At 40.9% G+C, this 13293-nt stretch overlaps 3 protein-coding genes across 4 annotated transcripts; all 3 read left to right on the top strand.

Annotated features, from left to right (window-relative positions):
- Positions 1-4842: 4842 nt before the first annotated feature.
- On the top strand, positions 4843-6252 carry LOC124470499 (mannose-specific lectin-like). The gene is made up of 3 exons (XM_047024417.1): positions 4843-4952; positions 5267-5360; positions 5975-6252. The coding sequence occupies exons 2-3, from the start codon at positions 5271-5273 to the stop codon at positions 6233-6235; spliced, it is 351 nt and encodes a 116-aa protein (XP_046880373.1). The 5' UTR covers positions 4843-4952; positions 5267-5270; the 3' UTR covers positions 6236-6252.
- A 1319-nt stretch (positions 6253-7571) lies between these two features.
- LOC124470498 (mannose-specific lectin-like) lies at positions 7572-8671 on the top strand. 2 transcript variants are annotated; one of them, XM_047024415.1, is made up of 3 exons: positions 7572-7664; positions 7987-8080; positions 8357-8671. In XM_047024415.1, exons 2-3 carry the CDS (start codon positions 7991-7993, stop codon positions 8621-8623), a joined length of 357 nt encoding a protein of 118 aa, XP_046880371.1. In that variant the 5' UTR covers positions 7572-7664; positions 7987-7990; the 3' UTR covers positions 8624-8671. The 2 variants fall into 2 exon arrangements, with proteins under 2 accessions (XP_046880371.1, XP_046880372.1); XM_047024416.1 differs by having other exon boundaries at positions 7614-7682.
- Positions 8672-11565: 2894 nt separating this feature from the next.
- LOC124470494 (mannose-specific lectin-like) lies at positions 11566-12589 on the top strand. Its single transcript, XM_047024410.1, has 3 exons — positions 11566-11699; positions 11858-11951; positions 12180-12589. The coding sequence occupies exons 1-3, from the start codon at positions 11587-11589 to the stop codon at positions 12447-12449; spliced, it is 477 nt and encodes a 158-aa protein (XP_046880366.1). The 5' UTR covers positions 11566-11586; the 3' UTR covers positions 12450-12589.
- Positions 12590-13293: the final 704 nt, after the last annotated feature.

Genomic DNA, 13293 nt, shown 5'->3' with positions numbered 1-13293 from the left:
TCTATCACAACTTCTATCTGAAAGCCACAAAGTGTCCAAAAGGAACAACTAGTTCCAAGCAGTGCCAGTTTAGGAACGACAGAGTAAGTACATGTGGCTGACGATAGACCCAGCTCTCAAACATCAGGTCACCAGATTTTAGAGTTGGAAAAATGCTATAAATCCAGAAGAAATCGTTTGCTGGCTGCCAGAATGCTTCAGAAGTGTAAAAGTGAGTGATTCTTTTCAGCCTTTGATCGACTGTGCAGTGTGCTATAAAACATTTGCCGGAGAAATTGAAAAAGACCCCAAACCCTATATTCACTGTGTCCACAAACCAGCTCTCACAGAGGTAGGTCTACATGTGTGCCTGGTAGTTTAACACCTACGACACAACATTACACATGACGTTGTGAGTTAATACCGTCATTAAAAGATCACAAAATATCCAACGTAGAGGATGTAAATTGAGCTATGTTGAAACATGTGAAAGATAAACCCTTCCTCTCTTACATCCAAGGATATGAAGACATCCAGGGTGGAGCACTGTAACAACATGGCCTACACCAATGGAGCCCCCACACTTCTGACCGTTAAAGGAACTGAATAAACACACACTGACCACCTTATAGCCCTTTCAAATGGAACCATAATAGGGTCATTAAACAGAGTTCAACTACATACAAGTGTTTAAAAGAGTGAGCTGGATTTCCCCTCATAGTTGACACCTGGGCCTGGCAGTACAAAACAAGTGCACCCAAGTATTGATTACCAAACAGTGTTTAAAGATATGAATGTCCCATGCAATGCTTGTATTGCTCAGATTATGCTCCTCATACTGACCTCATTTTACACTTGGATTCATTAAATCTGGTTAGTGGGTAGAGACTGTGGTTTTATTGTACTCTGTGTTACATTATCAAGTACATACTTGCAATATGAGCTCAACCCTGTTTTGTAGTTAGTCTGTCGACTGTGTATTGTTTTTTTGATAAATTTAACAAAGTGTAGTGCACTATGTTCAATAAACGTGTTTTATTAGTCAAAGATGAATCTCATTGATTAATTATTTTCAGGAAAACACTGACAGATCTGCTGTTGACATTTATATTAAATGGTTGAATTGAAAGGAAAGCAACTAAAGGAGCTACATCAAAATACTAGTTGCACCATCTCACTTTCGGTTCCTTGTGAGAGGCAAAACACCACATCCCCTTTTGGCTGTATAAATATTTACTTGGCCTCATTGCAAGAATCTGATTAATACTCATGTCGAGACTCATTCGTATTGAGTCAAGGGGTATAAGGGAAGTTCCACAGACAACTGTAAATCTGCGTTTCATCAGTCCATCTGTTCAGTCCAGACATACAGAGGAAGATGGCTGTGTCCCTGGTAGAGCTGCTGCTGCTGGTCACTGCTGGAATCCTGCTGAGCTCCACCGAGGCTCAAGAGGCCTACAACAGGCTGCCAGACGGCTACAGGAGAGGAGTGGACCTCGCGCTGCAGCAATTGAACTCTCATCATGCTGTCCAACACCATTTTCTTTACTTCAAGACCATCGTTAAGTCAGAGTTCGAGGTAAAGCAATGCTGTATATTTTGTATATGAAAAATTACATAATGGATAGGAACTTTAATCTACATCGTCACACACTGTAGGTCGTTATGGAGTAGTTTAAGATGATGCCTGTATAGTTGATTTCAATTGTTAAATATTGAAAGATGTCCTAACAGGTCACACATTTTAGTGTGGATGAAGCTGAAACTAAAGTCGCATTGTGTTTTTTAGACTGGCTTCAATGCTAGATATCTCTACCATAACTTCTACCTGAAACCGACCAAGTGTTCCAAAGGCACAACGAACCCAAATGGCTGCCAGTTCAGGAATGATCGGGTAAGTGAAACACCTCTCTTATCTGCGCCTTGTTTACCACATTTGGCGCCCCAGGCGAGTTCACCCCCGCCCCCCCCCCTCGCTTTATTGATTGTGTTGTGAGTGTTTTTTAAATTTTTATCACCGCCTACTTTTCTTATCTAGCATAGCGAAATAGGTCATAGTTCGTGTCATGTTGTGTTACAGCCACTGATGGACTGTGTGGTTTGCTGCAAAACAATCGACAACAACATAGAGAAAGACCCCAAGCCTTACATCAGTTGTCTCCACAAACCAGCTGTCACACAGGTAGGTAGACACCTTGTATTCTATTAGGGGCTGTTTAGGAACACGCATTCATCACATTCATACTACTGAAAACGTACATATGAAATGCTCGCACAGACCCGTGAGAACACTCATATATGCAACGCTCTAGTCTCATAAGGATGAGTAGAAGTTTTTAGAATGTAAGAGTTTGTATAGTATTCTACTCTAGGGTTCTTGTTCTCCTCTCCTCCTCCTATTGTCTCCTTTCACTTTAAATAAGTTGCAATTGAAATGTAATTGAAGATTAATAATGAAGAGTTCAAAGCAAGCATTCATTCAGGTGGTCCTCTTTGTTGCTGTACTCTTTGTCTTGTCGAATGATCTCCCATAGTCATTTTTCCTGAGTCATAAATCAGCTATTTTGTTTCGTTTCAGGATTTTCGTGATAAAAGACAGAGTCACTGCGACAGGATGAGTTATAGCAGCGGAGCCCCCACTCTGCTTGCAAGCAGGGCATGATGACTGGAGCCTTCTCATTGATTCCCAGCGCTCATGATAACGCCATACGCTTCCTAATATGATTTTGTTTGTACTCTGTTGTTGTTGTTGTTGAATATGTGGATATCTTAGCAGTGATGAAAAGTGAAACATTGTTGTTCACAAGAAGTGGGTGTACTCAGTAAAGCTGGGGTCACATACTACTTACTATTTTAATTAGGTCAAATACACACACATTTGAAAAGGTTTTAGAACAAAATAAAAACGTAATGTAGCCCCATCAATATTTGACAATTATTTGCAATTGAAACATTATGATTATTTTCTAATGCAGTTAGTATCAGTATTATCTTCTCTCTACTCTGTGTACCTTTGTTTAACCCTGTACGTGTAGGCCCATCATGAAGTATTCACCATGTCAGCTGCACTGAGCATTATCAATAAAGAACACAAAAAGGAGGAATCAGAGTGTCTCATTATGGGTGTGTTCTGCTAATTCTAAACTGATTCTCTGCTAAGTTTTATTTGCTGGCTATGCAGTTCTTTTATAATACTGACAAGACGGTTATGTTAAATCACTGGTGAATGACCAAGAGCCTCTGTATTTATTTTTTGTCTTCGTCTTCATCCTTCTTGCATGTGGATACATGTACCTTATGGCCCTGAATTAAAATTATTTCCTTTCAAACCTAATCCTTTCAAACCCCTGCCTGGTCTATAAAGGTCAGGGCGCACCCTAGTCTACACTTCTACTACACTTCAGTAAAAGGCAGACAGAGGAGGATTCTGCTGATGAAGACAGGGAGTTTTTCTACTGAACAGCTCATTCATTTGGTATTGGGTAACAGTTATGAAAATGTTGCTGTGTTTCCATCAGCTCATGGAAAACACCATACTCTCACTGAACCAGATATGATTTAAGAACAACATCTTAACGCTCAGTCCCTTCTCAGTCATTCTCTTTAGTTATTCAGACCATTAAAAAAAAATGTTTTGCATTCTTTATAGTTTTGATACATCCCATTCAAACCATGCCAACAGATCTGATCACGTGGAGTTACCATGCCAACAGTTCTGATCACGTGTGGCTACCTTTGCTTATACTGACATTTACCAACTGACCCAAGTTAAAAACTGGATTTTGGTGTTTCAACACCCATTGACACTTCCTTGATGTATGATTATGTTTAGCCTGTGTTCTGCTCCTCTCTTTCACTAACCGTCTCTGGAGGAGGGGATCCCTCACTGAATTGCTCCTCCCAAGGTTTCTTCAATTTTTTCTCCTCTAGTGAGTTTTTCTGGGATTTTTTCCTTGTCTTCCTTGAGGGTTTAGGTTGGTTGAGGGGCAGTTCTATTGGCGTATGTGAAGCCCTCTGTGACATTGCTTGTAAAAAGGGCTGTACAAATCCATTTTTATTTGATTTGATCACGTGGAATGAATCCCTTTCTGATTCTGATTCTGGAGTTGTTTCTTGAGTGTGTTCAGCTCTGCTCGTTTGATTCATTTAAAGAAACATTAACCAGAGGTACTGGATTAGATTAGTTTGAGGAGAGGCTTTTTTGAGATGAATGATCAAAGGAGGTTCCAATTCTCTGGTCTTTGCTTAACTATGATTACATATAACATAATATATAACATAACAGTGGATGTAGTGATGGAGACAAGTGTGCTCTGTCATCTGCTCTCGCCTTAGTTTGTCTCATCTGAGACTTTTAAATAGAAAACTATATGAAACGCTCCACCGACAAGGGAGTTGTGTTCTATTCTTAATCTTGTTCTGAAAGGAAGAGAGCAGTTGTGTCTTCTCTAACCCTAACCCTAACCCTTATTTGCAAATGAAACATTAAAGGTTATTATTATTTTCTAATGCAGTTAGTATCAGTATTATCTTCTCTGTACTCTGTGTACCTTTGTTTAACGCTGTATGTGTAGGCCCATCATGAAGTATTCACCATGTCAGCTGCACTGAGCATTAGAAATAAAGAACACAAAAAGGAGGAATCAGAGTGTCTCATTATGGGTGTGTTCTGCTTATTCTAAACGGATTCTCTGCCAAGTTCTACTTGCTGGCTATGCAGTTCTTTTATAATACTGAACAAGACGGTTATGTTAAATCACTGGTGAATGAACATGAGCCTCTGTAGTTATTTTTTGTCTTCGTCTTCATCCTTCTTGCATGCTAACACATGTACCTTATGGCCCTGAATGCTAATTCTTTCCTTTCAAACCTAATCCTTTCAAACCCCTGCCTGGTCTATAAAAGTCAGGGTGCACCCTGGTTTACACTTCACTCAGAACATTTAGGTTCCTGGTTAAGGTCTTCAACGAAGTGTAAGTTGTGTCCAATTCATTGAATTGTTACTAGTTTCTTGTTTGATACTCTGCATTGCATTTTAACTATTAAGATATAAAGCTGTTCATTTGAATGTAAAACATTGAATACAGGAAATGTTACTTATGTTATTGATATTTATGCAAGTATCAGAATGGTATAATATATGCTGATGTATATATTAAATGTGTTTATATTCTGTACATATTTTAGCATTTGTATATGTACAAGTAACAACAAAGGTTTGACAGATCTCTGCATATTTAGAAAATAAAACCACAATGCTACATTGACAGATCTGTATCTTGTTCAGCATCATGAGCAGAAACTATCTGTCCAAGGACAATGAGCTGACTAAAGGAGACTTCCTTCTCTCTAACAACCGTGAGTGGAAGGCAGTGTTTCAGGTTAGTATCTAACAATAAAACTTTCCTAAACCACTCTAGATTAGATCCTTGTTAGAGGAAGATTGTGAAAAATGTGCATGCTTAACGCTTATGACTCCAGAATATATATGCGAAACCGTGTATATATAGTTTTTTCTTTTGTCTTTTCTACATCGTTTTTTTCATCTCAAACTACTGCTTTGCCTCTCTCTTTTTTTTCCCCTCCCTCCCTCCCTCCCTCCCTCCCTCCCTCCCTCCCTCCCTCCCTCCCTCCCTCCCTCCCTCCCTCCCTCCCTCCCTCCCTCTCTCTCTCTCTGTCTCTCTCTTTCTCTCTCTTTTTCTCTCTCTCTCTCTCTCTCTCTCTAGGGGGGTTTTGTATTTATTGTTGGTATTTGTTGTTTCTGTTTTTTTTGTTTGTTGGGGTTTTTCTTTTTCCTTTTTTTTTGGTTTGAGGAGGTCTTAATTTTTGTGTGGGAGTTGTAAGTGAAGTGTTTTTTTGTCTTGATAAGACGGGTTTGGTGTGGTGAAACAGCTTGGTTGGCTGGTAGTTCCAACTGCCCAATAAAGGTATCTTTAAAAGTCAAAGTCTCTCTCTCTCTCTCTCTCTCTCTCTCTCTCTCTTTCTCCTCTTACAGGATGATGGTAACTTTGTCATCTATGGCTGGAAGCCCTACTGGTCCTCAGACACAGGAAGCCTAAGCCCTGAGCGCCTGTGCATGCAGGCTGACTGTAACCTGGTCTTGTACAACAAGAAGGATTCACCTGTTTGGCATACCAACACCTCCAAGACCAGTTGCAACATGTGTCGTGTTCAGCTGACAGATGAGGGGAAACTGATCCTGCAGAAGGACGGAGATACAATCTGGAACTCTGCTGACTCTAAAGGCATGAAATAAAATGACCTAAAAACAAAGATTTGTTGTGCTGTTATCATTTTTTTGTGTTATTTTTATTTTGTGTGTGCTGATGTGTAAAGTTGCATTACTTTTGACTCTTGAGCAACCGCTAAGTTAGTACTCATGATATATTTTGATGTGATGCGTGCTAGCATTAAATGTTTCAATTGTTTGAAACATTTTCTCATACCATTACTGTTAATATTTAGAGTGTAAGAACGTTATGGAGAGAACTTACAGAAAAGCTCAGTTGACATTGGAAGCTTCCAACTCAGTGGCGTCACCTACTGGCCTTACAGTGGATGAATCCATACTGATGATGTGAAGTTGACATGCCACACCTCAGTAAAAGGTCAGATGGTGGATCAGACAGAGGAGGATTCTGCTGAACAGCTCCTTCATTTGGTATTGGGTAACAGTTATGAAAATGTTGCTGTGTTTCCATCTGCTCACGGAAAACACCATACTCTCACTGAACCAGATATGATTTAAGAACAACATCTTAACGCTCAGTCCCTTCTCAGTCATTCTCTTTAGTTATTCAGACCATTTAAAAAAGAAATATAGCATTCTTTATAGTTTTGATACATCCCATTCAAACCATGCCAACAGTTCTGATCACTTTGCTTATACTGACATTTACCAACTGACCCAAGTTGAACACTGGATTTTGGTGTTTCAACACCCATTGACACTTCCTTGATGTATGACTATGTTTAGCCTGTGTTCTGCTCCTCTCTTTCATCAACCTTCTCTGGAAGAGGGGATCTCTCACTGAATTGCTCCTCCCAAGGTTTCTTCAATTTCTTCTCCTCTAGGGAGTTTTTCTGGGAGTTTTTCCTTGTCTTCCTTGAGGGTTTAGGGCGGTTGAGGGGCAGTTATATTGGCGTATGTGAAGCCCTCTGTGACATTGTTTGTAAAAAGGGCTTTACAAATCCATTTTGATTTGATTTGATCACGTGGAATAAATCCCTTTGAGTGTGTTCAGCTCTGCTCGTTTGATTCATTTATAGCTACCTTAACCAGTGGTACTGGATTAGATTAGTTTGAGGAGAGGCTTTTTTGAGATGAATGATCATGTGTGTCCTAAAAGGAGGTTCCAACTCTCTGGTCTTTGCTTAGGTAACTATGATTACATATAACATGATACATAACATTACAGTGGGTGTGGTGACAAGTGTGCTCCATCATGTGCTCTCGACTTAGTTTGTCTCATCTGAGACTTTTAAGTAGAAAACTATATGAAACGCTCCACCGACAAGGGAGTTGTGTTCTATTCTTAATCTTGTTCTGAGAGGAAGAGAGCAGTTTTGTCTTCTCTCGTCGCCTCCCTCCATCCCTGGCTATAAAACCAGTCTGGTCCTTACTCGGAGGTGTGAAACTCTCCATCTGTCTGAACCTCTCATCCTCAGCCAGCCTCACACAGCCTGTGAGTACCTTGTCAGTGGTGGGTGTTGTCAGTACGTCTATCTGTGGTATACAGGATCAGTGCTATCTAACCTAAGACTGGAGCCAGAGAGGATTCCTCAGAACCATATGGCTCGTTCTGAAGCAGACAGAGGAAGGTTGTATTGTTTGCATTGAATATCTAGGCCAACATATTGCCACATGGTGGAGGGTAGGTGTTTTTTAGGTATTGAGATGACCTGAAAAGATTGATTGTAAACAGTTACCCTGGTTCATTCTTACTGTGATCTTCCAAATGTCCGACTTTGTGTTTCAACTCTAAACGTCTTTCCTTTGTGGAGCAGAATCATGAGCAGGAACTACATGTCCAAGTTTGACGAACTCCGCAAGGGGGACTACCTGTGGTCCAACAACAAAGAATATAAGGCAGTGTTTCAGGTGAGACAGACAGATGTGGACAGCTATCATTATCAAATGATGAGTTCTGTTTGCAAACTTAGAATGGGTGTTGGTTTAGGTTGGTTAAGGTGGATGAGGACAAGGGTTCAGGTTGGTGTAAATTCAATTATTTGGGCATGTGTGAAGCCCTCTGTGTCATTGCTTGTAAAAAGGGCTGTCCAATATGTAGCCCTGATCTACCAGACAGACTTTTGATGAAAATGTTCTGTCCTTCCTCCAACTCTCTCTCTCTCTTCTCTTCTTCTCTTCATCCAGGAGGACGGTAACTTCATCATCTACGGCTGGAAGTCCATGTGGAACTCAGACACCGCCGGCCAGCGCGACGCCTGGCGCCTGTGCATGCAGGACGACTGCAACCTGGTGATGTACAAGAGGGACGACAAGGCCATGTGGCACACCAACACCCACACATCCAACGGAGGCCGGATGTGTCGCCTCTGGCTCAGGGATGACGGCACCATGGTGATCGAGAAGGACGGCGAGGAAGTGTGGTCTTCTGCCATGTCCCGCGGACAAAAGTAAAAACCGCCAAATGATTTTTCAAACAATAAACTACAGCTGTCACTGAAACCGTTGCTTGTTCTGTTTCTTTTCATGTGTGGGGGAGACATGTCAATATGTGAACAACATAGATAGGTGTGGTGACATGTTTTGCATCTCATAGGAGCTTCCAGTTTCCCTGCTGTTTTCTGTGACACACACCACACCATTCAGGTTTTGTGATTTCAGTCACATAACATCCATGGTAAACCTAGAGTAAAAGTTCTGTGGACTAGACATTGTCATAGCATGGGGGGGAAAAACCCTGAAGCTTAGGTGCCCCACATGACACAATGTCCCAGATTACCTGAATTCACCCTACACAAGAAATAGGCCACAGGTGATGCTTTTCTATAAACTCTTCGTGAGCAATATGCATAACTCAGAATGGTACAAATTCACAAACGACACTTCACATACTTCTAGAAATAACCTGGGCCTTTACACACTCCGAAAATTGTTTAGCCTGAGGCATAAAACAAGTTTAGCCAAGCACACACATTCCTACCAATTATGTGTAAATCTTTAAAACAAGTTCATACATACTCATGCCATACTGTCTCACAGTAAGTAATGGGAACACTGTTTCCATGCAGCTGCATGTGTTGGAATACACAACCATGTGCTGTACCTTAGGTATCGAATCCTTTTACAGTTTTTCACAATTGCTAAAACACTAAACCCCATTCTCTGAATCAAATGTTCAGTGAACTAAACCAATTTGTCAAATCAGACACTCTTTTGGCAAAACTCTAAACACATTCTCATTCACTCAACACATTTTGCACTGTGATGCACTTGTGCTGCAAAATGGTAAACACAGGGGGCAAACAGTAAACACAACTACAGTTGTCATCTGTAAAACACAATGACTCAAAATTGTTCACACTTGTTTCTAATGATGGTTTGGGACAATGTCAGCTTTCACCGTGGTGTCTATATACAAGAATAGCATGTTTTACTGTAAATGTTTGCCTTCCACCATACAGCACTTTTCTCAGCCCAATTGAAGAGTTTTTCTCTGTGTGGCAGTGAAAGGTCTATGACCGAAACCCATATACCAGGGTAAATCACCTACAGGCAATGGAATTGGCCTGTGGTGACATAGGTGTGGAGTGTTTTCAAGGCTAGATCCAGCACACTTCATTGTTCTTTGTTGACAGTTCTACGTAAGTGGAGATGGTTACTGTAATATTTTCAGACCAAATCAAATGCACAGTATTTGGATAGCCATTTTCACAAGCAATGTCACAGAGGGCTTCACATACGTTGATAGAACTGCCACCCAGCCGACCTCAACCCTCAAAGAAGACAGGGAAAAACTCCCAGAAAAACGGAGAAGGAGAAAAAAAGGAGAAAAAATTGGAAGGAGCAATTCAGTTAGGGATCTCCTCCTCCAGAGACGGTTGGCAAAACAGTGGTGCATAACACCATGGCCTGGATGTTATGTTCTCCATTTTTATGTGTTGTGTCTAATGATTGCTCCATGGTATTTAGGTAAATATTGATTTGCTGTGTTTATGATCTGACAGCATTGTTTGATTTTGAGCACAGGTTACATGGTTTAGGGGCGAGTGTTTGATTTTGCCAGAAGAGTCAGAGGTTTTGGAAATTGAGTTTGAATATTTGGTTTTGTGTTTACAGTTTTGAGAAAATGGTTTGACTGTTTCAAGAAATGTGTTTTAGCAATCATGAAAAACTGTAAGAAGGATCATCTAATAGTCTGCTACGTAATACTCTGTATAAGGTTTACTAATTTAAGAGTTATTTGTTAATTACAGTAAACGCCTCATTTTACAAGCTTGTGTAATTTATTGCAACACAAGAAAAGCTACATTACAGTAAATCTCTTTCACTCTATTTTTTTATTGGCTGATATGTTGACCAGGACTTGGAACTCTGTGACCTCTCACTAATGTCCATTGCTGTTGGACCTTGATGAAAAAATGTTCGGCAGGCCAAGATGGCCAGCCATACCCCTGAAACATCTACAGACACACGGTTGTTACTGAGCCAGCAGAGATGAGGAGCTACTTGTATTTCACAATTAGACTTCACAACCAGCCCATCCTTCACACTGAGAGAGCTTCTTCATCTGATGTGTAATGTGCCCTGTGTTCTTTGTAAGTCACGGTGCATGGTATCACATTGTGAAATTACATTACTTTAAACTCTGAAATATAATGTTCTAGTCAAGAGGTCAGTCAAACCAGAATGCGGACAGATAACTGTACCATGGCAGAATGATCACAGATTATATCAAGGTTTATTGTAGACAGGGCTGCAGCACATCAGTAGTGTCAGTATTTGGGATCCTTGTCTGCTTGGCATGCCATTTTTATCAAACTAGAAACACATGTGCTATAATCTTTATGGACACCCCTCCTTTGCATATTATTGCACACACAGATGTACATTTGGTGCACTTCAATGATAGCCTGAAACACCATGACATCAGTCTCTCAAACTTAATTATTTAAGACCTTCACTGTAGTAAGTGCAGAGGAGAAAGTAAAAGGGACATTCAGTTCCTAACAAAGCATATACATTTTGAATAGTTTTAGGGTTGATTGAAGTCCATACATTACCTAATGGTCCAGGTTCCAGCACAATGTATTTTTCATTTGAGGTGATTATATAATCTTTGATCATGTGTTGAAGAAAATATCTCTGAAATGTCTCGGACACAGTTTCTTTCAGACAAACCATGTGCTATCAATAAACATAATAACAATTTACACATCTTTTAAGCAAGCACTATCCAAACATTTTAGTGCTTCTTTCATAGCCAGGGTTCCAAATTACATTAGCCTGGGTGTACTACTCCAAATTGATTCTCTGTAGACTTGTGTGTAACAGATTTGATTATAGCTTTACAGAGACCGTGTTCTACATCTCAGTGGTCTTTTCTTTGGCTGCTGGCTATATAAGCTGACTGAGTCTGAATGAAGGACACTTCACCCAGAACTCCAGATTCTTCAGACTCTCCAAGTCCATTCCATAACCATCCAGAACTCCAGATTCTTCAGACTCTCCAAGTCCACTCCAGAACCAGCCTGTGAGTATGTTGTTACTCCCTCTCACATGTGCTCTCTTTTTCTCTTTCTCTGTCCCTTCTCTTATAGCAGCTACGTGTAAGTGTAGGTAAATGTAAATATTTGTTTGCAGTGCCCTGTGTGACCCTTAATGTAACCAGCCACTTTCTTTTCTTCACAGAACCATGAGCAGAAACTACATGTCCAAGTTCGATGAGCTCCGCAAGGGAGACTACATCATGTCCAACAACCATGAGTGGAAGGCTGTCTTCCAGGTGGGCGCCTGAGACAACAACTGAACGATTTTTGAAACTGCCTTTCAAAGTCACAATGAAACCAACCTTGTGAAATAGTTCAGTTCTGCTGGACTGTTTGTGTGTTCTTGAATCAAGTTTGACCATTAACCCTTTCTCTATTTCTCTCTCTTTCTCTCTCTCTCTTTCTCTCTCTCTCTTTCTCTCTATCTCTCTCTCTCTCTCTCTTCTCTTCTTCTCTTCATCCAGGAGGACGGTAACTTCATCATCTACGGCTGGAAGCCCATGTGGAACTCAGACACCGCCGGCCAGCGCGACGCCTGGCGCCTGTGCATGCAGGACGACTGCAACCTGGTGATGTACAAGAGGGACAACAAGATGATGTGGCAGACAAAGAGCCAGGCATCCGGGGGCTTCAAGATGTGTCACCTGCACCTGCGCAATGACGGGACCATGGTGGTGGAGAGGGACGGAGAGGAGGTGTGGTCCTCCGCCCAGTCAAAGGGCTTCAAGAACTAAGCCCTCTCAGCTCTGCTTAGGGAAGCAGCACCCACACCAAAACGGTTTTTCCATCACTGCATCATATATAACTGTTATTTAACTGGGTATAACTGTTTCTCTCTTGACTTGTGTTCAATAAAGAGCATTACAAACCTGAATTTGCGTCTTGCTGCTTCTTTCACTTCTCTGATAATCAGCCTAAGAAGTACTTAGCTGGCAACAGTAGATAGTTGACATCCACAATCAGGGTCCCTGTTTTGAAGATGGAAAAAACGGTGGCTTTAAGGGGGATGGAGATAAGACGTTATGGAGCCCATTCAAAAAATGATTGAGAAATAATCATGTCATAGATGTGATACTGGATACGTTGAAATGATTCACCACAAAGAAAAAAATGTAGTTCACCTTTTGACATGTCTAGCACGCCGCTTGCCAATCACTGTCCTCATTAGGTCAGTCTGGTCTGCAGTTCTAGTCTCGGTGCGCTAGGCTCCTAGCCCGTCTAGACACCACCATTGTCTCCCACACGGCATCTTGTGCCAAGTGTAAATCTCATTAGCGGTGTGAGGGAGAGGTAAAGCTGAGGCTCAAAAGCTCTTCTCACTCAGCTCTAAAAATAGAACAAGACGGTGATTAGAAGGTTGGCAGGTGAATGTCTTATTTTGAGTTTATTTTCTGTAACGCTGCAAAATCTTAAAGGGTCAAGGGTTGTGAGATTCCGTTTCTTACACATGTTCCAGTCCAAGGCCTTGAACATAGATTTTAATAGGGAAGAAAAATACACCCAACAGAAAGACAATAAATACTGTTTCTACATTTTTATATAAATTGAATGTTTGTACATTTTAACCCATTGTTTATC

This window comes from Hypomesus transpacificus, chromosome 8 (genome assembly GCF_021917145.1).
Source record: "Hypomesus transpacificus isolate Combined female chromosome 8, fHypTra1, whole genome shotgun sequence".
NCBI lineage: Eukaryota > Metazoa > Chordata > Actinopteri > Osmeriformes > Osmeridae > Hypomesus > Hypomesus transpacificus.
This window is presented reverse-complemented; position numbering and strand designations above follow the sequence as displayed.